Genomic DNA, 22,228 nt, shown 5'->3' on the forward strand with positions numbered 1-22,228 from the left:
GGCAGACTATTGCCTATGGGCCCCGGTCAAAAGTAGCGCAATATGTAGGGAATAGGGTGCCATTTGGGACAGGCTCATTGTCTAGCGGAACTGAGTGGCACATTGTGGTGGTCGACACGTGGGATTGGCTGGTGGCAAGTGATTTACATCTCCAGAAAATCCTCGGTCCTTGTGATTAACGCTGAGCTCGGTGAAAAGCAAACAGCCGGTCAGGATGTCATTTTTTACCTGTGCGGGTTGCTTTATGTGTTGTTTGCACACACCTTTGATTTACTCAACATTTAATGTATGCCCACAATCTTGGGTAGGCAATCAAATGTCCTATCTATGCATGTGTGATGAGGGCAAGTTGAGATGCTAAGTGTTTGTTAACGTGTGTGTGTGTGTGTGTGTGTGTGTGTGTGTGTGTGTGTGTGTGTGTGTGTGTGTGTGTGTGTGTGTGTGTGTGTGTGTGTGTGTGTGTGTGTGTGTGTGTGTGTGTGTGTGTGTGTGTGTGTGTGTGTGTGTGTGTGTGTGTGTGTGTGTGTGTGTGTGTGTGTGTGTGTGTGTGTGTGTGTGTGTGTGTGTGTGTGTGTGTGTGTGTGTGTGTGTGTGTGTGTGTGTGTGTGTGTGTGTGTGTGTGTGTGTGTGTGTGTGTGTGTGTGTGTGTGTGTGTATAAGGGCCATACTGTATAAGCAACTGTCTGCAAAATTATTCTCTGTATAAGCAACTGTCTACAAAATGATTTTCTGTGCTCAGAGAAACTAATATGAAACAGGTTGACAATGAAATGGCTATCTGTAGGCCTACGTATGTGATTGTGATATGTGTTTGGGTGTACTTTCTCTTACACATACAGCGAGCTAGTTAGCCAGCTATAACTAGCATGGCTAATTGAGGCCAAACCCATTCAGATAAAACAACAGCCTACTTTTTGGTTGCTATCGGTAGTTAAACATGTGAAGGCTATCGGTAGTTAAACATGTGAAGGCTATCGGTAGTTAAACACGTGAAGGCTATCGGTAGTTAAACACGTAGTTGAAGGCTATCGGTAGTTAAACACGTGAAGGCTATCGGTAGTTAAACACGTGAAGGCTATCGGTAGTTAAACACGTGAAGGCTATCGGTAGTTAAACACGTGAAGGCTATCGGTAGTTAAACACGTGAAGGCTATCGGTAGTTAAACACGGTAGTTAAACACGTGAAGGCTATCGGTAGTTAAACACGTGAAGGCTATCGGTAGTAAAGAAGGCTATCGGTAGTTAAACACGTGAAGGCTATCGGTAGTTAAACACGTGAAGGCTATCGGTAGTTAAACAAAGGCTATCGTTAGTTAAACACGTGAAGGCTATCGGTAGTTAAACACGTGAAGGCTATCGGTAGTTAAACACGTGAAGGCTATCGGTAGTTAAACACGTGAAGGCTATCGGTAGTTAAACACGTGAAGGCTATCGGTAGTTAAACACGTGAAGGCTATCGGTAGTTAAACACGTGAAGGCTATCGGTAGTTAAACACGTGAAGGCTATCGGTAGTTAAACACGTGAAGGCTATCGGTAGTTAAACACGTGAAGGCTATCGGTAGTTAAACACGTGAAGGCTATCGGTAGTTAAACACGTGAAGGCTATCGGTAGTTAAACACGTGAAGGCTATCGGTAGGCTACCAATCTTTTTATGGGGCGCATTTGCACGTCATAAAACTACATTGAAAAGTATGTTTTATTAAATTAATAAATGTAATTGTCATGGTATATCCTGGTATGTAACATTGTCACAAGGATATTTTTATTTAATTTAGAAAAAGCCTTTCTAAATCTAATCTTTTCAAATAGGCCTATAATTTGAATACTTGCCTAAGTATTTGAATACTAACGTCCAGTCAGATATTTGAATAACCATGCACATAAATGAATGGAAAAGACACACCTACACACAGTCATAATAACAGTATTCCACTTTTCATGCAGCCTTATTTTGAACAGCTAATAGCCTAACCACTGATCAAGCAGCATAATGGACTAAACGTTCAAATCCTGTTGCTGCGACAACACAGGTCAAATTAAGACCCTACATCTGTATACCATAGGTTCATGCTTCACATCTACCTGCTGTGATCTCAGAAAGTATTCATATCCCTTGACTCATTCCACATTTTGTTGTGTTACAGTCTGAATTCAAAATGGATTATAGAAAATTAAATACATAAATATTTCACTATTATTTTCAAAATTCTTTGAGCTCTGTCAAATTGGTTGTTAATAATTGCTAGACAACCATTTTCAGATTTTGCCATAGATTTTCAAGTAGATTTAAGTCAAAACTGTAACTCGGCCACTCAAGAAGATTCACTGTCTTCTTGGTAAGAAACTCCAGTGTAGATTTGGCCTTGTGTTTTCGGTTATTGTCTTGCTGAACGGTGAATTAATCTCCCAATTTCTGGTGGAAAGCAAACTGAACCAAGTGTTTCTATTGGAGTTTTCCAATGCTTAGCTCCATTCCATTTATTTTTTATCCTGGAAAAACTTCCCAGTACTTAATGGTTAAAAGCATACCCATAACATGATGCAGTATGCTTGAAAATATGAAGAGTGGCACTCAGTAATGTGTTGTATTGGATTTGCCCTAAACATAACACTATACAATTGAAGTCGGAAGTTTACATACACTTGGATTAATTAAAACTTGTTTTTCAACCACTCCACACATTTCTTGTAAGCAAACTATAGTTTTGGCAAGTCAGTTAGGACATCTACTTTGTGCATGGCACAAGTAATTTTTCCAACAATTGTTTACAGACAGATTATTTCAATTATAATTCACTGTATCACAATTCCAGTGGGTCAGAAGTTTACATAGACTAAGTTGACTGTGCATTTAAACAGCTTGGGAAATTCCAGAAAATTATGTCATGGCTTTAGAAGCTTCTGATAGGCTAATTGACATAATTTGAGTCAATTGGAGGGGTCCCTGAGGATATATTTCAAGGCCTACCTTCAAACTCAGTGCCTCTTTGCTTGACATCATAGGAAAATCAAAATAAATCAACCAAGACCTCAGAAAAACAATTGTAGACCTCCACAAGTCTGGATCATCCTTGGGAGCAATTTTCAAACGCCTTAAGGTACCACGTTCATCTGTACATATAATAGTACGCAAGTATAAACACCATGGGACCACGCAGCCGTCACACCTCTCAGGAAAGAGACACGTTCTGTCTCCTAGAGATGAACCTGCTTTGGTGCAAAAAGTGCAAATCAATCCCAGAACAACAGCAAAGTACATTGTGAAGATGCTGGAGGAAACAGGTACAAAATGATCTATAGCCACAGTAAAACAAATCCTATATCGACATAACCCGAAAGGCCGCTCAACGGTTTGCAATTGCACATGGGGACAAAGATTGTACTTGTTGGAGAAATGTCCTCTGGTCTGATGAAACAAAATTAGAACTGTTTGTCCATAATTACCATGGTTATGTTTGGAGGAAAAAGGGGGATGCTTGCAAGCTGAAGAACACCATCCCAACCGTGAAGCACGGGGGTGGCAGCATCATGTTGTGGGGGTGCTTTGCTGCAGGAGGAACTGGTGCACTTCACAAAATAGATGGCATCATGAGGGTGGAAAATTATGTGGATATATTGAAGCAACATCTCAAGACATCAGTCAGGAAGTTAAAGCTTGGTCGCAAATGGGTCTTCCAAATGGACAATGACCCCAAGCACACATCCAAAGTTGTGACAAAATGGCTTAAGGACAACAAAGTCTAGGTATTGGAGTGGCCATCACAAAGCCCATCACCTCAATCCTATAGAACATTTTTGGGCAGAACTGAAATGGTGTCTGTGAGCAAGGAGGCCTACAAACCTGACTCAGTTACACTAGCTCTGTCAGGAGGAAGGGGCCAAAATTCACGGGCCAAAATTCACCAGGCTTATTGTTGGAAGCTCGTGGGAGGCTACCTGAAATGTTTGACCCAAGTTAAACAATTTAAAGGCAATGCTACCAAATTCTAATTGAGTGTATGTAAACTTCTGACCCACTGGGAATGTGATGAAAGAAATCAAATCTGAAATAAATCATTATCTCTACTATTAAAATAAAGTGGTGATCCTAACTGATCTAAGACAGAGAATTTTCACTAGAATTAAATTGTGAAAAACTGAGTTTAAATGGATTTGGCTAAGGTATATGTAAACTTCCGACTTCAACTATATACACAAGGCAAAAAGTGAATTGCTTTGCCACAATATTTGCAGTATTAGTTTAGTTTTGGAATATTTCTTATTCTGTCCAGGCTTCCTTCTTTTCACTCTGTCAATTAGGTTAGTATTGTGGAGTAACTACAATGTTGTTTATCCATCCTCAGTTGTCTCCTATCACAGCCATTACACTTTGTAACTGTTTCAAAGTCACCATTGGCCTCATGGTGAAATCCCTGAGCAGTTTCCTTCCTCTCTGGCAATTGAGTTAGGAAGGATATCTGTATCTGGTACACCATCCAACCTGTAATTAATCAGTGAATCGGTGTTTGCAATTCACTGCTCGTCTGAGGGACCTTACAAATAACTGTATGTGTGGGCTACAGAGATGAGGTAGTCATTCAAAAATCATGTTAAACCCTATAATTGCACACAGAGTGTGTATTCCTGACAGGTGTCACTGTCATTGTACTAATTCTCTCACTGTTCTTTCCCCTCTTCACAATGACACAAAGGTGTCAACCGTTGTGTGTGTTTCTGTGTTCTAACATGAGGTGGCTGCCATACACAAGGGATTATGGCACACACGCACACACACACACACACACACACACACACACACACACACACACACACACACACACACACACACACACACACACACACACACACACACACACACACACACACAAAGTTACTTCACAGACAAAGCCTCTTTGCTCAGTTCCCCTCCCTCCTGGAAGGCCTAGTGTCTCTTAGCACCATTGAATTGTCCCCTCTGGGGCTGTTGTGACATAATTACTATATCAGACCCTCTATGTAATTCCTGCTTTTCTGCTCCCATCTTTCCCTCCCCCTGTATCCTCTGTCTCCCCTCTGCCTCCTCTATGCCTCCCCTCTGTCTCCTCTCTGTCTCCTCTATGTCCCCCCTCTCCCTTCTGTCTCCACTATCTCTCCCCTCTGTCTCCTCTATGTCACCCCTCTCCCTTCTGTCTCCACTATATCTCCCCTCTGTCTCCTCTATGTCTCCCCCTCTCCCTTCTGTCTCCACTATATCTCCCCTCTGTCCCCCTCTATGTCCCCCTGTCTCCCTTCTGTCTCCCCTCTGTCTCCTCTATGTCCCCCTCTCCCTTCTGTCTCCACTATATCTACCCTCTGTCTCCTCTATGTCCCCCTCTCCCTTCTGTCTCCACTATCGCCTCTCTGTCTCCTCTGTCTCCTCTATGTCCCCCTCTCCCTTCTGTCTCCACTATATCTCCCCTCTGTCTCCTCTATGTCTCCTCTATGCCTCCCCTCTGTCTCCTCTATGTCCCCCTCTCCCTTCTGTCTCCACTATATCTCCCATCTGTCTCCTCTATGTCCCCCTCTTCCTTCTGTCTCCACTATATCTCCCCTCTGTCTCCTCTATGTCCCCCTCTCCTTCTGTCTCCACTATGTCCTCCCTCTCCCTTCCTCTATGCCCCTCTGTCTCCTCTATGCCCCCCTCTGTCTCCTCTATGTCCCCCTCTCCTTCTGTCTCCACTATATCTCCCCTCTGTCTCCTCTATGTCCCCCTCTCCCTTCTATCTCCACTATATCTTCCCTCTGTCTCCTCTATGTCACCCCTCTCCCTTCTGTCTCCACTATATCTCCCCTCTGTCTCCTCTATGTCCCCCTCTCCCTTCTGTCTCCACTATATCTCCCCTCTGTCTCCTCTATGTCCCCCTCTCCCTTCTGTCTCCCCTATATCTCCCCTCTGTCTCCTCTATGTCCCCCTCTCCCTTCTGTTTCCACTATATCTTCCCTCTGTCTCCTCTATGTCACCCCTCTCCCTTCTGTCTCCACTATATCTCCCCTCTGTCTCCTCTATGTCCCCCTCTCCCTTCTGTCTCCACTATATCTCCCCTCTGTCTCCTCTATGTCCCCCCTCTCCCTTCTGTCTCCACTATATCTCCCCTCTGTCTCCTCTATGTCCCCCTCTCCCTTCTGTCTCCACTATATCTTCCCTCTGTCACCCCTCTCCTTCTGTCTCCACTATATCCCCTCTGTCTCCTCTATGTCCCCCTCTCCCTTCTGTCTCCACTATATCTTCCCTCTGTCTCCTCTATGTCCCCCTCTCCCTTCTGTCTCCACTATATCTTCCCTCTGTCTCCTCTATGTCACCCCTCTCCCTTCTGTCTCCACTATATCTCCCCTCTGTCTCCTCTATGTCCCCCTCTCCCTTCTGTTTCCACTATATCTCCCTCTGTCTCCTCTATGTCACCCCTCTCCCTTCTGTCTCCACTATATCTCCCCTCTGTCTCCTCTATGTCCCCCTCTCCCTTCTGTCTCCACTATATCTCCCCTCTGTCTCCTCTATGTCACCCCTCTCCCTTCTGTCTCCACTATATCTCCCCTCTGTCTCCTCTATGTCCCCCTCTCCCTTCTATCTCCACTATATCTCCCCTCTGTCTCCTCTATGTCCCCCTCTCCCTTCTGTCTCCACTATATCTCCCCTCTGTCTCCTCTATGTCCCCCCCTCTCCCTTCTGTCTCCACTATATCTCCCCTCTGTCTCCTCTATGTCCCCCTCTTCCTTCTGTCTCCACTATATCTCCCCTCTGTCTCCTCTATGTCCCCCTCTCCCTTCTGTCTCCTCTATATCTCCCCTCTATGTCCCCCTCTCCCTTCTGTCTCCTCTACAGTGAACTCCAAACGTATTGGCACAGTGACAAAAGTTTGGTTATTTAGTCTCTGTACGAGAGTACTTTACAATAGCAGACTTAAATAGCAGACTGTCCGCTTTGATTTTAGGGTATTTTCATCTATATCAGGTAAACCATTTTAGAAATTACAGCACAGGAAAAATCCTATGGAATCATTTGGTTCAGTTTGCTTTCCACCAGACACTGGGAGATGAATTCAACTTTCAGCAGGACAATAACCTAAAACACAAGACCAAATCTAAACTGGAGTCGCTTACCAAGAAGACAGTGAATCTTCCTGAGTGGCCGAGTTACAGTTTTGATTAAAATCTACTTGAAAATCTATGGCAAAATCTGAAAATGGTTGTCTAGCAATTATCAACAACCAATTTGACAGAGCTGAAATAATTTTGAAAATAATAGTGAAATATTTATGTATTTAATTTTCAAAAAATGTTCAAAAATGTCTAAAAACATGTTTTCACTTTGTCATTGTGGGGTAATGTGTGTGGGTGGATGTGTGAGATAAAAATATATCTATTTAATCCATTTTGAATTCAGACTGTAACATAACAAAATGTGGAATAAGTCAAGGGGTATGAATATTTTATGAGATCACAGCAGGTAGATCTGAAGCATAAAAATACTTTTAAGTACTACCTGCAGTAGTTTTTTGGGGTATCTGTACTTTACTATTTACATTTTTGACTACTTTTGCTTTTACTCCACTCCATTCCTAAAGAAAAAAATGTACTTAAATCTTCCCTGACACACAAAAGTACTCGTTACATTTAGAATGCTCAAGCAGGACAAAATGATGGCACCTATCAATATAACACTTTGTCATCCCTACTGCCTCTGATCTGGCGGACTCACAAAACACAACTACTGTGTTTGGAAATTATGTCTGAGTGTTGGAGTGTGCACCTTTCTGTCCTTAATTGAAAAATAATACGAAAATAGTGCCGTCTGGTTTGCTTAATATAAGGAATTTGATGTGTAGTAGCATTTACTTTTACTTTGTACTTTTACTCAAGTATGACAATTTTGTACTTTTTCTACCACTGCACTTAAAGACATTTAAAACCAGATACGTTTAGACTTTTACTCAAGTAGTGTTTTACAGGGTAACTTTCACTTTTACTTGACTCATTTTCTGTTAAGGTATCTTTACTTTTACTCAAGTATGATGTAGCTCTTTTTCCACCACTTCCTGTATCTAGGTTAGAGACCATGTTCAGTCGGAGTTGATCAATCTGTGTTTTCAGTTCATTGGTTATTAGACCAATATTTAAGTTATCAACAGCTGTGGCACTGTAGGTCATTGCCATTTTAAAGATATACTGTAAGATTAACACTTGTTTGGTTGATAAATACTGTGTAATAGAGCTGTGAAATACACCTCTTAATAAAAGTGAAGGAATAGCTTTTGGGTTACCGTGAATACCATTCGCCAGATCTGAATTTTTTTATGAATTATACGGTACAAAAAAAGAAAACATATTTTGGGTAGAAAGAATGGGGAGGCAAAATGAGATTGCATTCCCAAAGAAATCAATTTGACTTTTGATTCCTATAACAAGATGTAACACTACATGAAGTGTCTCCTTTTGGGCCACTAATGGAGAGGAGCATTGCAATTTGGGAGAAAGTAATAGCTCCGAGCTCTCAGCCTCTATACTCCCCTGAGATTCATGAAATCAAGTGTGTACGTGTAAAGATCGGGTCGATAGATTTGAATGACAGAAACACATTTGGCTCTTTAGCTCTGTGTTTGTGAAGTGAGACTGCATGTGATATTGAGTATCTGAATAGCAGTCGGTCTATGCGGGATCGAGTGTCAGTCTGTGCAATGTGTAAGTGCAGACCATGAATCAGGTACTACGGAGGGTTTGGCCAACATGGTAACAAGAAGACTTGTTGGCTCCATCATAAAATAGGTGTCAAAGGGCTCAAGGATGTCGCATATATAACTCTTTGGTGCAAACATGGCGTCCATCAAACTCAACCCACCTGTCTGCGCAGATCCCTGGTCTTCTTGGTCATCTTGTCGATGGCAGAGTTCAGTGGGTCTCCTTTCTCTTTCCTGCCAGTCTGTAGAGAGAGAGAGAGAGAGGGGAACAGAGAGACACAGTGTTACCTCAGTGTTACCTGTGTAACGTTACTAATTCATCATCACACACAGACAACTGCTCACATCACAAAGTGCATTACGCTTGTAACACACTACAGGAGGGAATGGCTGCACAAAGGTTTGTACTGCAGTTAAAAGGGAGGAGAGGAGGGGAATAGTTCCTGGAATACTCTCTGCCTCCGGTTTCTTATACAGTAAGTGCCTTTTGGATGTTCAAGGCGTAAGAGAAAGCAGCAGGGCTGGATAAAAGAAGAGCGTGAGGGTACTACAATACACACAGATTGAGAAGGAGAGTTCAGAGCAAATAAGATGGCGTGGTGACCGACATCAGACGAAGACGACTTTGCATGGGAGCAACTATGGAGACCTTTCTGAGAAACGTCCATCAAGCATGAAACCATGTTAACAGGCGAAGTACTGTAGGCTTTGGAGGCACACAAGCAATTGTAACCAGGTGGGTTTCTGTACATGCTAACTAGGCCACTTGGACTGGGTTGGTAACACCCGCCGAACACTACAAACGGCAGCTTTAATCCAGCTTCTATCTCAAGGGTTTTAGAGCTCAACAAATGACGCCAAATGTTGTTCGTGAATGTGTGACTAAAAATAATATATTATAGCTTCTTTCTCAAGGGCCTTTAGCTGTCACTGAATAAAACCCTATTCTGTTAGCGAGTAAGCGACTAGAAATACAAAACAGAGAGAGAGAGAGAGAGGTCAATATGAGGCCTTGTGTTGTTGGAGAACAATTAGGAGTTGCTGTGGTGTTTAGCGGCAGCTAGGCTGCTGGCCCTTCCTTCTACCCCTCTTCCCCCAGGCCCTCTCAGACAGTCCACAGCTGGTTACAGTCACAAGTGTCACCTCACGCTAAATGACAATAACATCTATCCCACTCTCTCTTCCTCCCTCTCCCTGACTTTCACTGTCTCTGTCTCTGTGTGTCTGTGTCTGTGTCTGTGTCTCTGTGTCATTCTCTCTGTGTCTCTGTGTCTCTCTCTGTGTGTCTCTGTGTCTCTCTCTCTCTGTGTCTCTCTCTCTCTGTGTCTCTCTCTCTCTGTGTCTCTCTGTGTCTCTCTCTCTCTGTGTCTCTCTGTGTCTCTCTCTCTCTGTGTCTCTCTGTGTCTCTCTCTGTCTCTCTCTATCTCTCTCGCTCTCTCCCTCTCCCTGACTTTCACTGTCTCTGTCTCTCTCTCTCTCTCTCTCTCGCTCTCTCTCTCTCTCTCTCTCTTCCTCTCCCTGACTTTCACTGTCTCTGTCTCTCTCTCTCTCAAAAAATAGAACAATCAAGTGGTGGCCATTAAATATTGATGGCAGACGAAAGGCGAGCGATGTTCCATTTCAAGGGACACGGTGCTGCAGCAACGTAGGTAAGATTCCATCTATTGTCTCAGGGATCGACGAAGAGGAGGAGGGGGGTGGGGGCAAACAGGGGGCAAGCAACAGGCAGCGTTCCCTAGGGGGGCTGGGGAAAGGACTTGGGCGGTTGGCTGGTTGGCGGTTGGATGCATTGTCATGCCTCAAGCCGTGAACAGTTAATAAGTATAAAACAGATTGCTTATCAAAGATATAAAATCCATTACCGCCTGATGGAATCAAAGGAGAATCACTGCCAGAGAGAAGGATAAACGGTCCCACCCAAAAATATTCATTGTTTATGGGCGATGGCGAGCGTAAATAATGCTGAAGCTGAGACAATGATATTCCAAAGCATTCTGGTAATGACCTTAGTACACTCCCTTTCATTTTCGCTGTGGCCCATTTGGAGGCCTATGATGATGAAAGGGGAGATAACCTTTGCGTAGGGGACGTCCATTAAATAGGGCATAAAGATCCTTAATGTTGTGTTAGGAATTTGTTTTGGAGGGTTCAATAGGGCGATGAGGCAGCGTGATTCCTACAGTCCGGGGTTAGATGTCAGGGGTTAGGCATCGCCCACAGCTACGCTTCTTAACCGCTTAACCCCGGGAGGGAGGGATGGAGAGGAGAAGAGGGGAATAAAGATGACAAGAAAGGGAGAGGAAGAGAACGAGTGATAAACAAATGGCAAAAATTGTGCTGAGCGAATGCAAGAAAGAAGGGGAGACAAACAGATGCTAAAAAGAGAGCAAGGGGAGCGATACATTCGGCATACAGTATGTAGGGGACTTCAATAGAATCCTTGGGGATGTAAGAAGGCGGGTTTAAACAAACACCCTTTAACAAACACTGTTTGCTACATTCAACATGAATTCAGTTACAACCAGGTGCCATCTGCTGGCTCGACTGACGGCTCGGTTCATTGGAACCCGCCTCTTACCGCAATGCCTTAGTTAGCGAGCCCATCAAAGTTAGCGAGCCCATCAAAGATAGCGAGCCCATCAAAGTTAGCGAGCCCATCAAAGATAGCGAGCCCATCAAAGATAGCGAGCCCATCAAAGATAGCGAGCCCATCAAAGTTAGCGAGCCCATCAAAGTTAGCGAGCCCATCAAAGTTAGCGAGCCCATCAAAGATAGCGAGCCCATCAAAGATAGCGAGCCCATCAAAGTTAGCGAGCCCATCAAAGATCCGAATCAACAGATTGTACAGAGACGCCGACGACACTCCAGTCAAAGCAATAGAAGAGAATACAACATTAATTGCCTGGTTGCCATAGCAACCCCATTCCAATCCCGTCCTACAGTGGAGTGTGTTAACATCATTATCTTGGTGGGAAGAGAGAGCAACCTAACATCTATAGATGAAGGAGCTTAATTTGATCACTCTTTTGTTGCCCAGCAGGAAACACAAACTTGTAGCGTGTTCGAGATTTACAAAGGCTTCTAAAGTTGGTCATGTCAAACTTGACTTGCCCTAATGATACATCTCTCAACCCCTAGAAAAGTGCCCATTAATTAGAATCCACATAATAATCCACATTTCCTTTTGCTGCAGGATTATTTTCATGCTGTGGCAAACTGTCTCAAATTAAGATCCTACATCTGTACACGCTCTCCCCTCCTAGACTAGCAAAGAAGCAGAATAATAATATTATGGAGGGTAGTGTAGATACTGGACATGCCAATGAGTGGTAAGGATGACCATTTACATGAATGGTTAGACATGTTTTGGATGTGAACACCATATCCTCATTGTGTCACTATGGGAGAGTTTTGCGTGTCTGGTCCACTCTATTACAGAGCCATTACAATACTACATCCACTCCGTTATACAACGCCAGATACGGGAGATAATGGTACATATGAAGGCCTGTAATATGGGGAACGTCACATTGAGGGCTATAAGGGTCACCATTATTTCCCGTATCTAGCGTTGTATAACGGAGTGGATGTAGTATTGGCTAGATATCCCACTTCAGTCTTGTCGGAATGTTCATTATTTGCTTTTCAATATGGTATCCGGTGCTGCTGTACGGCTAAATTGATTGAACATTGAAAGGTCCCACTGAACTGAACCAAGTCTAAAGTCCCAAATGACACTCTATTCCCTATGTAGTGCAATACTTTTGATCAGGACCCTGTCTCTGTTGACTGAACTGCAGATTTCTTAATTAAAGGAGATGTTGTGTGCTCGGGAGGATGTATGTGTCGTGTTACCATGATCCTTATGACACTAAAAGCAGAAAAGAACACTCAACGTCATCTGTCGTCTATTTTGTGCCCCAATCAGAATTCAGATCAGACCTCTCCAACTCCCTTCAATTCATAATTTCATTCTTTTGGTTTATTTTTTGTTGTTGTCGTTCTACATGCGTTGTGCCTCAAGGTTAACGTTTTCTGTCACTCTCAATGTGTTTATAATAATAATAATAATAATATGCCATTTAGCAGACGCTTTTATCCAAAGCGACTTACAGTCATGTGTGCATACATTCTACGTATGGGTGGTCCCAGGGATTGAACCCACTACCCTGGCGTTACAAGCGCCATGCTCTACCAACTGAGCTACAGAAGGACCACCTGGTGGTGTTTGTCACCACCAGGGCTATAAACATTATTGTTTCCCATTAGTCCTGAAATTGCTTCCCATCAAACAAGACAAAACAAAAAATTGCGAGAGGGGAATGCCCCCAGCAGATCGCTCTAAACGGCGATGGGCCCCCTCTTTAAAACCGCGCCTCCACCGCCCGAGAGCATTCTCGGGCCAATCATAGCAATTTAAACGGTGTCCAGGGCCTTCGGGCCCCTCTGCCTGTCCACAGGGTCTTGTTTGGGTCCCTGGGAGAAGTAGACACCGGCGAGGGAGTAGGCACGACCCAAGGGTTATACACTCCAAAAGACCTATTACAGAGCAGGAACAACTTCCTGTCCAATAAAACAATCAATCAGAGACCTCTATTTGGAGACATGTAACAATGGAGTGATAACCTACTGTAAGTGACAGCCATAAGGGTTTAGCAAGACAGCACAAAAACATCCAGGATCAGGTTAATGCAGTGGACTGTTCTTCCAGAATGTTCTTCCCTTATCATGAGGGGTTATTCAAGTGACCCTCTTGTCCTATTTTGTCTTTATTACTGTTACTTTTTTTCCCGAAATATTGTCTGGTGTGGTTCAAGAGGAGTGAGATCTTGCCTAACACACTTAGCATTATGGGGAGACTCTCTTATGGAGTACTTCAACTGGCACTTGAATAGTAAAAGAGATGTGATCTCAATGAGAATAACCCATATAAATAAAGACCGCAAACACGGCTCTCCAAAATTGTATTATTTGTATGTTTTATAAATATTACCTGGCCTTGGGTATTGTTCCGTTGAAGACGATTGAGATCGATGACAGCCCATGGTAAATACATGTCTTTGTGTACAGCGAGGCAGTGAGTGTCAATGACTGAATGGGAACACGACACAGTGTCTACATCCCTAGGTCATATATGGGGTCAAAGGTTAGGTCTAAATGTTCTGGTCTCTGAAAGACATGAGGACATGAGGGAAAAAAAGGTCCATTGAAATAGATATGATTCCTCCCATTCATTTCATGTATTGCTGTTTTGCCCTTGGACCAAGGCCACTGCAACCAGAGGATACATGGATTTTCCCCCATATAGATGTTGAGCAGCATTAGGAAGTCATCATTTGACACACACACACACACACACACACACACACACACACACACACACACACACACACACACACACACACACACACACACACACACACACACACACACACACACACACACTCCTCAGCCACGGTCCTAATGGTAATAGAGCATGATGCACCAAACAGTGAGGAGAAAACCTCAGTCTCATAATCTGGATGGATAGGACCGGGTTGCAAGCCCATATTTAACTAGGCAATGGGGAATGCAACAAAAGGCAAACCCACCTAGCTTAAAGTGTGTGTGCGTGTTTTAAATAGTTCTTCAGCTCTTAAGATTCCTTGGAGAACTCTTGCCCGATAAAGAACCTTTGAATTAACCAAATGAGTCCCACTGTAATGCAGGTACATTTTCGACTTCTAACCCCTTTTAAACATGTTTTTGAGCTCCAGACTTCTGGGTTGTACCAATGGATTTGTCTATTTCCGTCGGTCTGTGATTACGGTGGCTGAGCTAGAGTGGTGTTTGTGAGCTAGAGTGGTGTTTGTGAGCTAGAGAGGTGTTTGTGAGCTAGAGTGGTGTTTGTGAGCTAGAGAGGTGTTTGTGAGCTAGAGTGGTGTTTGTGAGCTAGAGTGGTGTTTGTGAGCTAGAGTGGTGTTTGTGAGCTAGAGTGGTGTTTGTGAGCTAGAGAGGTGTTTGTGAGCTAGAGTGGTGTTTGTGAGCTAGAGTGGTGTTTGTGAGCTAGAGAGGTGTTTGTGAGCTAGAGTGGTGTTTGTGAGCTAGAGTGGTGTTTGTGAGCTAGAGTGGTGTTTGTGAGCTAGAGTGGTGTTTGTGAGCTAGAGTGGTGTTTGTGAGCTAGAGTGGTGTTTGTGAGCTAGTGGTGTTTGTGAGTGGTGTTTGTGAGCTAGAGTGGTGTTTGTGAGCTAGAGAGATGTTTGTGAGCTAGAGTGGTGTTTGTGAGCTAGAGTGGTGTTTGTGAGCTAGAGTGGTGTTTGTGAGCTAGAGTGGTGGTGTTTGTGAGCTAGAGTTGTGTTTGTGAGCTAGATAGGTGTTTGTGAGCTAGAGTGGTGTTTGTGAGCTTCAAGAGAGGTGCACCCCTTCTTTGATCCCTCCGAGCTACAGACCAGTGGTGTTTGCTCTGAGCTCAGAATGTGGTGTTTCAAGACTAGTCATTCAACTGAGACTGCTCTTCTCTGTTGCGCTGAGCTACTCTCTCTCCTCTGAGACCTATCGGTGTCGATACTGTGAACCATCAGCTAGACGTGATTGTGTTTGTGCTCCTACCAGGTGGCGTATCTGAGTGGTGTCCCCCAGGGCTCTGTTCTAGGAGCTATACACCAAGTCACTTGGCTCTGATGGTGTTTGTGAGCAATTAATCTTCTCCTTTCCCCCTTCTGATGACCAGTGGTGCATCTCTGCATGTGAGCTCAGTGTGGTGTTTGCTGAAGCTAGAGAGATGCTCTTTTGACTGAGCTCCATGATCTCGCCATCATGGTTGGTGTTTCCCAGAGCTAAGAACCGTGGCGTGAGAGATGTTTGTAGGAGCTAGAGAGGTGTTTCCAGGCACTTGTCAGCTAGAGAGGTGTTTGTGAGCTAGAGTGGTGTTTGTGAGCTAGAGAGATGTTTGTGAGCTAGAGAGGTGCTTTGTGAGCTAGAAAGGTGTTTGTGAGCTAGAGAGGTGTTTGTGAGCTCCCAGTACCTCCAGAGTGGTGTTTGACAGCGGAGCTGAGTGGTGTTTGTAAGGAATACCTAGGATAGGTGTTTTAAGATTTAGAGCTAGTGACTGTGGTGTTTGTGAGCTATTTGTAAGTGGTGTTGGATGAGCTAGAGTGGTGACTTTGTGAGCTAGAGTGGTGTTTGTGAGCTAGAGTGGTGTTTGTGAGCTAGAGTGGTGTTTGTGAGCTAGAGAGATGTTTGTGAGCTAGAGTGGTGTTTGTGAGCTAGAGTGGTGTTTGTGAGCTAGAGTGGTGTTTGTGAGCTAGAGTGGTGTTTGTGAGCTAGAGTGGTGTTTGTGAGCTAGAGTGGTGTTTGTGAGCTAGAGTGGTGTTTGTGAGCTAGATTGGTGTTTGTGAGCTAGAGTGGTGTTTGTGAGCTAGAGTGGTGTTTGTGAGCTAGAGTGGTGTTTGTGAGCTAGAGTGGTGTTTGTGAGCTACAGTGGTGTTTGTGAGCTAGAGAGGTGTTTGTGAGCTAGAGTGGTGTTTGTGAGCTAGAGTGGTGTTTGTGAGCTAGAGAGGTGTTTGTGAGCTAGAGTGGTGTTTGTGAGCTAGAGTGGTGTTTGTGAGCTAGAGATGGTGTTTGTTTGAGCTAGAGAGATGTTTGTGAGAGAGGTGTTTGTGAGCTAGAGAGGTGTTTGTGAGCTAGAGTGGTGTTTGTGAGCTAGAGAGATGTTTGTGAGCTAGAGGTGTGGTAGAGAGGTGTTTGTGAGCTAGAGAGATGTTTGTGAGCTAGAGAGGTGTTTGTGAGCTAGAGAGGTGTTTGTGAGCTAGAGTGGTGTTTGTGAGCGAGAGAGGTGTTTGTGAGCTAGAGAGGTGTTTGTGAGCTAGAAAGGTGTTTGTGAGCTAGAGATGTGTTTGTGAGCTAGAGAGGTGTTTGTGAGCTAGAGAGGTGTTTGTGAGCTAGAGAGGTGTTTGTGAGCCAAGGGGGATCCCGAAGGGTTCCAGGGCCAGGTCATTTTACAAAAATGCCTATGAAAAGCTGAGACTCTAACAAGCACACACATTTTGCTCTATGACTCAGTTACACCAGCTCTGTCAGGAGGAAGGGGCCAAAATTCACCCAACTTATTGTGGGGAACTTGTGGGAGGCTACCCGAAATGTTTGACCCAAGTTAAATAATTTAAAGGCAATGCTACTAAATACTAATTGAGTGTATGTAAACTTCTGACCCACTGGGAATGTGATGAAATAAATAAAAGCTGAAATAAATAATTCTCTCTACAATTATTCTGACATTTCACATTCTTAAATTAAAGTGGTGATCCTAACTGACCTAAAACACTACATTTTTACTAAGATTAAATGTCAGGAATTGTGAAAAACTGAGTTTAAATGTATTTGGCTAAGGTGTAAGTAGGTATGTCATTTTAGGCGAAAAAATGTGTTTGTGAGGTGTAAATTCCACACAGGACCTATCCACATTTTGTTTCAAAGTATATTTGTTTAAGACTAACAAGAAACACTCTATGTGACCCTGATTTAACCCACTGCAGTAATTATTTGTAACCAGAATTGAACCAAAACCATGTACATCATTATCATATTTCCCAACATACTCTATTGCAGGTAGATTTGTTTAATTGTTTGTTTCAATCTATATTTTGTTCACTGATTGATGAATTAATTAATATTTTGCAACTCAAATACATACAAATACATATATTTTGCAACTAACATACATTTTTCTAAACTATTCCAATCTGTTACTTGGACTTATTGCACCCACTGCTGAGATGTTTAAGGTAGTCACATATCTTAGTATTCCCAACAACTGTGGCTGTCATTTTGAATGCAGATTTCGGGTGAATTAAAAATTCTAAATGTTGATGTGCCTGATGTCGCCTGTAAATAGAGCCTTGCATGAGCATTCGTTTTAAGCCTGAGCCCTACCCATGCCTGCGACTTTCAGGCCCTATCCTACCCAGGCCCAATTGCTTCTGCGAAATGTAACCTGAAATCTGCCCAATACCTGAAATCTGATGAAAATCCTCTGTTAGTAAATCTATTAACTGCTCCTCTCTGTCTGTCACTCCCTCCCTGTGCGTAGCTCGCTCTGCATGCGCTCTGCTCATAGCAATCTAAGTCTACGAGTATCCATAGCAACGGCACCGCTTGGGCTGCTCTGCTCAATGAAGAGACGAGAGAGCAGTTAGTTGATAAAACTCAAGGAACATGATTATTTTCTGTGAAATAATCTCTCCTATTTAATATACATTGAAGCCCTTCTGACACCATGTAATGATCTTAGACATAATGACTGTACTGCGCAGCAGAGCGAATGCAAATTGTGATACCTGAGCCCTGCCCGTAACCCTAGTTATTGCTGAAAAACAGGCCCTACCCGGCCCTAACCCCATGTGTAATGTCAGGGCCTATGAAATATGAGTTTCCGGCCACTGTATTAAAACTTGGCCCTCAAAAGAATGCCTTGTGAAAAAGGTTCTGTATTGTCTTAAATAATTATATTTGAATGACAACATATTCACATACAATCTCACTTGGTGAAGGCCACTGGACAGAGAACTATTGAATGCAACAACCATGTCTTCATCACTAGCAAACACAGTCATGGGTGGCTCTGGTAACAAAAAAATTCACTCCACAGGCACCCTGGGAAATATTCAAATGAGGCTTAAAACCCTACAGCCGGGCAATTCAACTACGGTCCTGGAGGGCTGAACCCTTTCCGGTTTTATGCATGTGCATTTGTGTGCGTATCACGCATGTGTGTGCATATCACGCACACGCACATGCACACACACACATGCACACACAGAAGCCAGTATCGCAGAGGAGAGGACATGACAACATTAGTCATCCAGGCTGCCTGGAGAGCCACATGCTAATGTGTCATTTAAGCGCTGTAGGGAGGCAGAGGATGAAGAGATCTTGCCACCCAAAGTAAAAAGAGAGCAGAATCAGAGGTTCAGAATGGGAGAGCTTCTCATCTAGACTCCAGTGACTTAAAGCGGCATTCTGGGATTCAAACGACGACAAAAGAGTCAATAGCTGTATGTTTATTCATTTCAAAGTCCAAAAATATAGATGTTCTAGACTGTTAAACAAGACTCGTATGTCTTCTATGAGTTTCACACGAGAAGAGTGGGATCATCAACGACAAATAGACAGAGAGGAGACACTCATATAAACCATTGTGTTGTGTCGCATTGTCATAATACACATCATGGCGGAAGATTGGACTATCAATGTCATTACTTTGTAATTCAAAGTCAAAACCCTCGTCCGTGCTTTTGTGCTTTGTTTTTCTTCTTCCAAGAATTGATAATCGCCCTGGCCTAGTTGCCAACTAGAGCTCTTCCAAATCTGCATTACGTAGATTATGAAACGGTGAAACACAGCGGCCTGAATTCTAACCGGGGAGGAAAAACCCATCATCACACTAAACCTGTTATAGCAGGCTCCCTCTGGCTCCTAGTAGAATGCTGCATAAAGTCAGTCAAATGGCACCCTATTCCCTTTATAGTGCCTCCACTTTGGACCAGGGCCCATGGAGAATAGGGTTTCATTTGGGGGCGCGCATCCTTTCCCCAAAACACCACTAAATACCTCAGAGCTGAATATATGTTATAGTGCATTAGTTGTGTATCTGCATTTCATGTCTAGTTATGTCGATACATTGTTCCATAGACACGGGTGCAAACGGTTATTACCATCATTGCGATGCATAATCATAAGCTTGTAGGATCCAATTTGAAGTTATCCCCTTCATATTGATGGTAGTTAAGTCAAATCAATGCATTGCGCCATATACTCTAGTACTAACTGTTATTACCACCATTACAATGTACATTATAGTCGCCGTAATTGCTATAATTATATAAATCTAGTTATGTCATGTCAATACATAGTGGTATTGGTGGTATAACTAGCTACTATTAAATATTACTACCATTCACATCATTACAATGTATATCATCAGACATCTATTCGCCATTATAAAATGCTAAATAAAAGTGTTTTGCAGTCACAACGTCACCCCAATGTTGTCAAAACGTCACCTACATGTTAGCCTCCGACCATGAATCATAGGTTACAGTGGTTGAATCATATGCCTCATGCTCCCCATGGCCAGGTCACAGCTGTGGTCTGTCGGGTGTGTGTGTGTGTCTGTCTGTGTGTGTCCATGTGCCCACACACCTTCCACACAGGTCCATTATCCACCTTGACCACACAATAGGGAACAGCAACCAACAACCGTCCATTCATCTATCACTATTCATCCATCCAACCATCCTACACACACGGCATCGTGTGTGTATTTCACGACACAGACCACATCATGGAGTATGCATGTTGGGGTTTTGTGGTTTCAATTCAACCCCCAAAAGGTGTTGTCAATGGCCCCCATTCACAGACCGTAAGGGTCTCCCATCTGCTCATTGTTTCCCCGATTCATTCTCTAAGGGGACTCTTTCATGTCATTCATTTTCCATGGATCTGGGTGGCATGGTGGTGATAAGCTCATACCGCTCATAGGTACCGCGGCGGTTGGATAATGGAAGCGGTAATGGCAAAGTGACTCCAGCTTACCCAGGAGACTGGCTGGCTGGTGGATGGTAGAAACAGCTCTCGATGTGCAACAGCTGGGACCAACATGCTGTTCCTTCTCCTCTCGCTCAGTCCCCGCTCCAATCACTCATGCACTGTAGTGCACTCAGTGCAAATTGCTTTGCTGTGCACCCTTCCCTCCTCCCCTCCCCACTCGCTATCCACTAATAGTGGAATAAGACATGCAATTCTCGGGCAGAGGCAGACAGAACATTATTTGGATGTCTAGTGCCATGTGAGAGCGGAAGAGGGGAAAGAGAATGAGGGGAGAGAATAGAGGAGGAGATGATGAAGGGATCTGTGTTCAATAAGAGGGCAAGGTGGAGGCAGACAGCCAGAGAGAGAGAGAGAGAGAGAGAGAGAGAGAGAGAGAGAGAGAGAGAGAGAGAGAGAGAGAGAGAGAGAGAGAGAGAGAGAGAGAGAGAGAGAGAGAGACAGAGAGAGAGAGAGAGAGAGAGACAGAGAGAGAGAGAGAGACAGAGAGAGACAGAGACAGAGACAGAGACAGAGTCAGAGAGAGAGAGAGAGACAGAGCGAGAGAGAGAGAGAGAGAGAGAGAGAGAGAGAGAGAGAGAGAGAGACAGAGAGAGAGAGAGAGAGAGAGAGAGACAGAGACAGAGACAGAGACAGAGACAGAGAGAGACAGAGACAGAGACAGAGACAGGGACAGGGACAGAGAGAGAGACAGAGACAGAGACAGAGAGAGAGAGAGAGAGAGAGACAGAGCAGAGAGAGAGGAAGGAGAGAATTGACAGATACCTTGTATATTGAAGAGAGAGAGAGAGAGAGAGAGAGAGAGAGAGAGAGAGAGAGAGAGAGAGAGAGAGAGAGAGAGAGAGAGGGGAAGGAGAGAATTGACAGATACCTTGTATATTGAAGAGAGAGAGAGAGAGAGAGAGAGGTAGAGCAGAGAGAGAGGAAGGAGAGAATTGACAGATACCTTGTATATTGAAGAGAGAGAGAGAGAGAGAGAGAGAGAGAGAGAGAGAGAGAGAGAGAGAGAGAGAGAGAGAGCAGAGAGAGAGAGAGGAAGGAGAGAATTGACAGATACCTTGTATATTGAAGAGAGAGAGAGAGAGGTAGAGCAGAGAGAGAGGAAGGAGAGAATTGACAGATACCTTGTATATTGAAGAGAGAGAGAGAGGTAGAGTAGAGAGAGAGAGGAAGGAGAGAATTGACAGATACCTTGTATATTGAAGAGAGAGAGAGAGAGAGAGAGAGAGAGGAAGGAGAGAATTGACAGATAGTAGAGAGAGAGAGAGAGAGAGAGAGGTAGAGCAGAGAGAGAGGAAGGAGAGAATTGACAGATACCTTGTATATTGAAGAGAGAGAGAGAGAGAGAGAGAGAGAGAGAGAGAGAGAGAGAGAGAGAGAGAGAGAGAGAGAGAGAGAGAGAGAGAGAGAGAGAGGTAGAGCAGAGAGAGAGGAAGGAGAGAATTGACAGATACCTTGTATAGAGAAGAGAGAGAGAGAGAGAGAGAGAGAGAGAGAGAGAGAGAGAAGAGAGAGAGAGAGAGAGAGAGAGAGAGAGAGAGAGAGAGAGACAGAGACAGAGAGAGGACAGAGAGAATTGACAGATACCTTGTATATTGAGAGAGAGAGAGAGAGAGAGAGAGAGAGAGAGAGAGAGAGAGAGAGAGAGAGGAAGGAGAGAATTGACAGATACCTTGTATATTGAAGAGAGAGAGAGAGAGAGAGAGACCTTGTATAGAGAGAGAGAGAGAGAGGTAGAGCAGAGAGAGAGGAAGGAGAGAATTGACAGATACCTTGTATATTGAAGAGAGAGAGAGAGAGAGAGAGAGAGAGAGAGAGAGAGAGAGAGAGGTAGAGCAGAGAGAGAGGAAGGAGAGAATTGACAGATACCTTGTATATTGAAGAGAGAGAGAGAGGTAGAGCAGAGAGAGAGGAAGGAGAGAATTGACAGATACCTTGTATATTGAAGAGAGA

At 43.8% G+C, this 22,228-nt stretch overlaps 1 protein-coding gene across 6 annotated transcripts in view; it reads right to left on the bottom strand.

The window, feature by feature from the left end:
* Positions 1 to 22,228, bottom strand: part of LOC118395356 (catenin alpha-2) — a 697,964-nt gene that overhangs the window by 154,293 nt on the left and 521,443 nt on the right. For all 6 annotated transcript variants that reach the window (XM_052464403.1, XM_052464401.1, XM_052464402.1 and 3 more), the window contains one exon: positions 8,854 to 8,934. In XM_052464403.1, coding sequence (XP_052320363.1) covers positions 8,854 to 8,934 — 81 coding nt within the window. The remainder of the gene's footprint in view (positions 1 to 8,853; positions 8,935 to 22,228) is intronic.

Source organism: Oncorhynchus keta, chromosome 16 (assembly GCF_023373465.1).
Source record: "Oncorhynchus keta strain PuntledgeMale-10-30-2019 chromosome 16, Oket_V2, whole genome shotgun sequence".
NCBI classification, from domain to species: domain Eukaryota; kingdom Metazoa; phylum Chordata; class Actinopteri; order Salmoniformes; family Salmonidae; genus Oncorhynchus; species Oncorhynchus keta.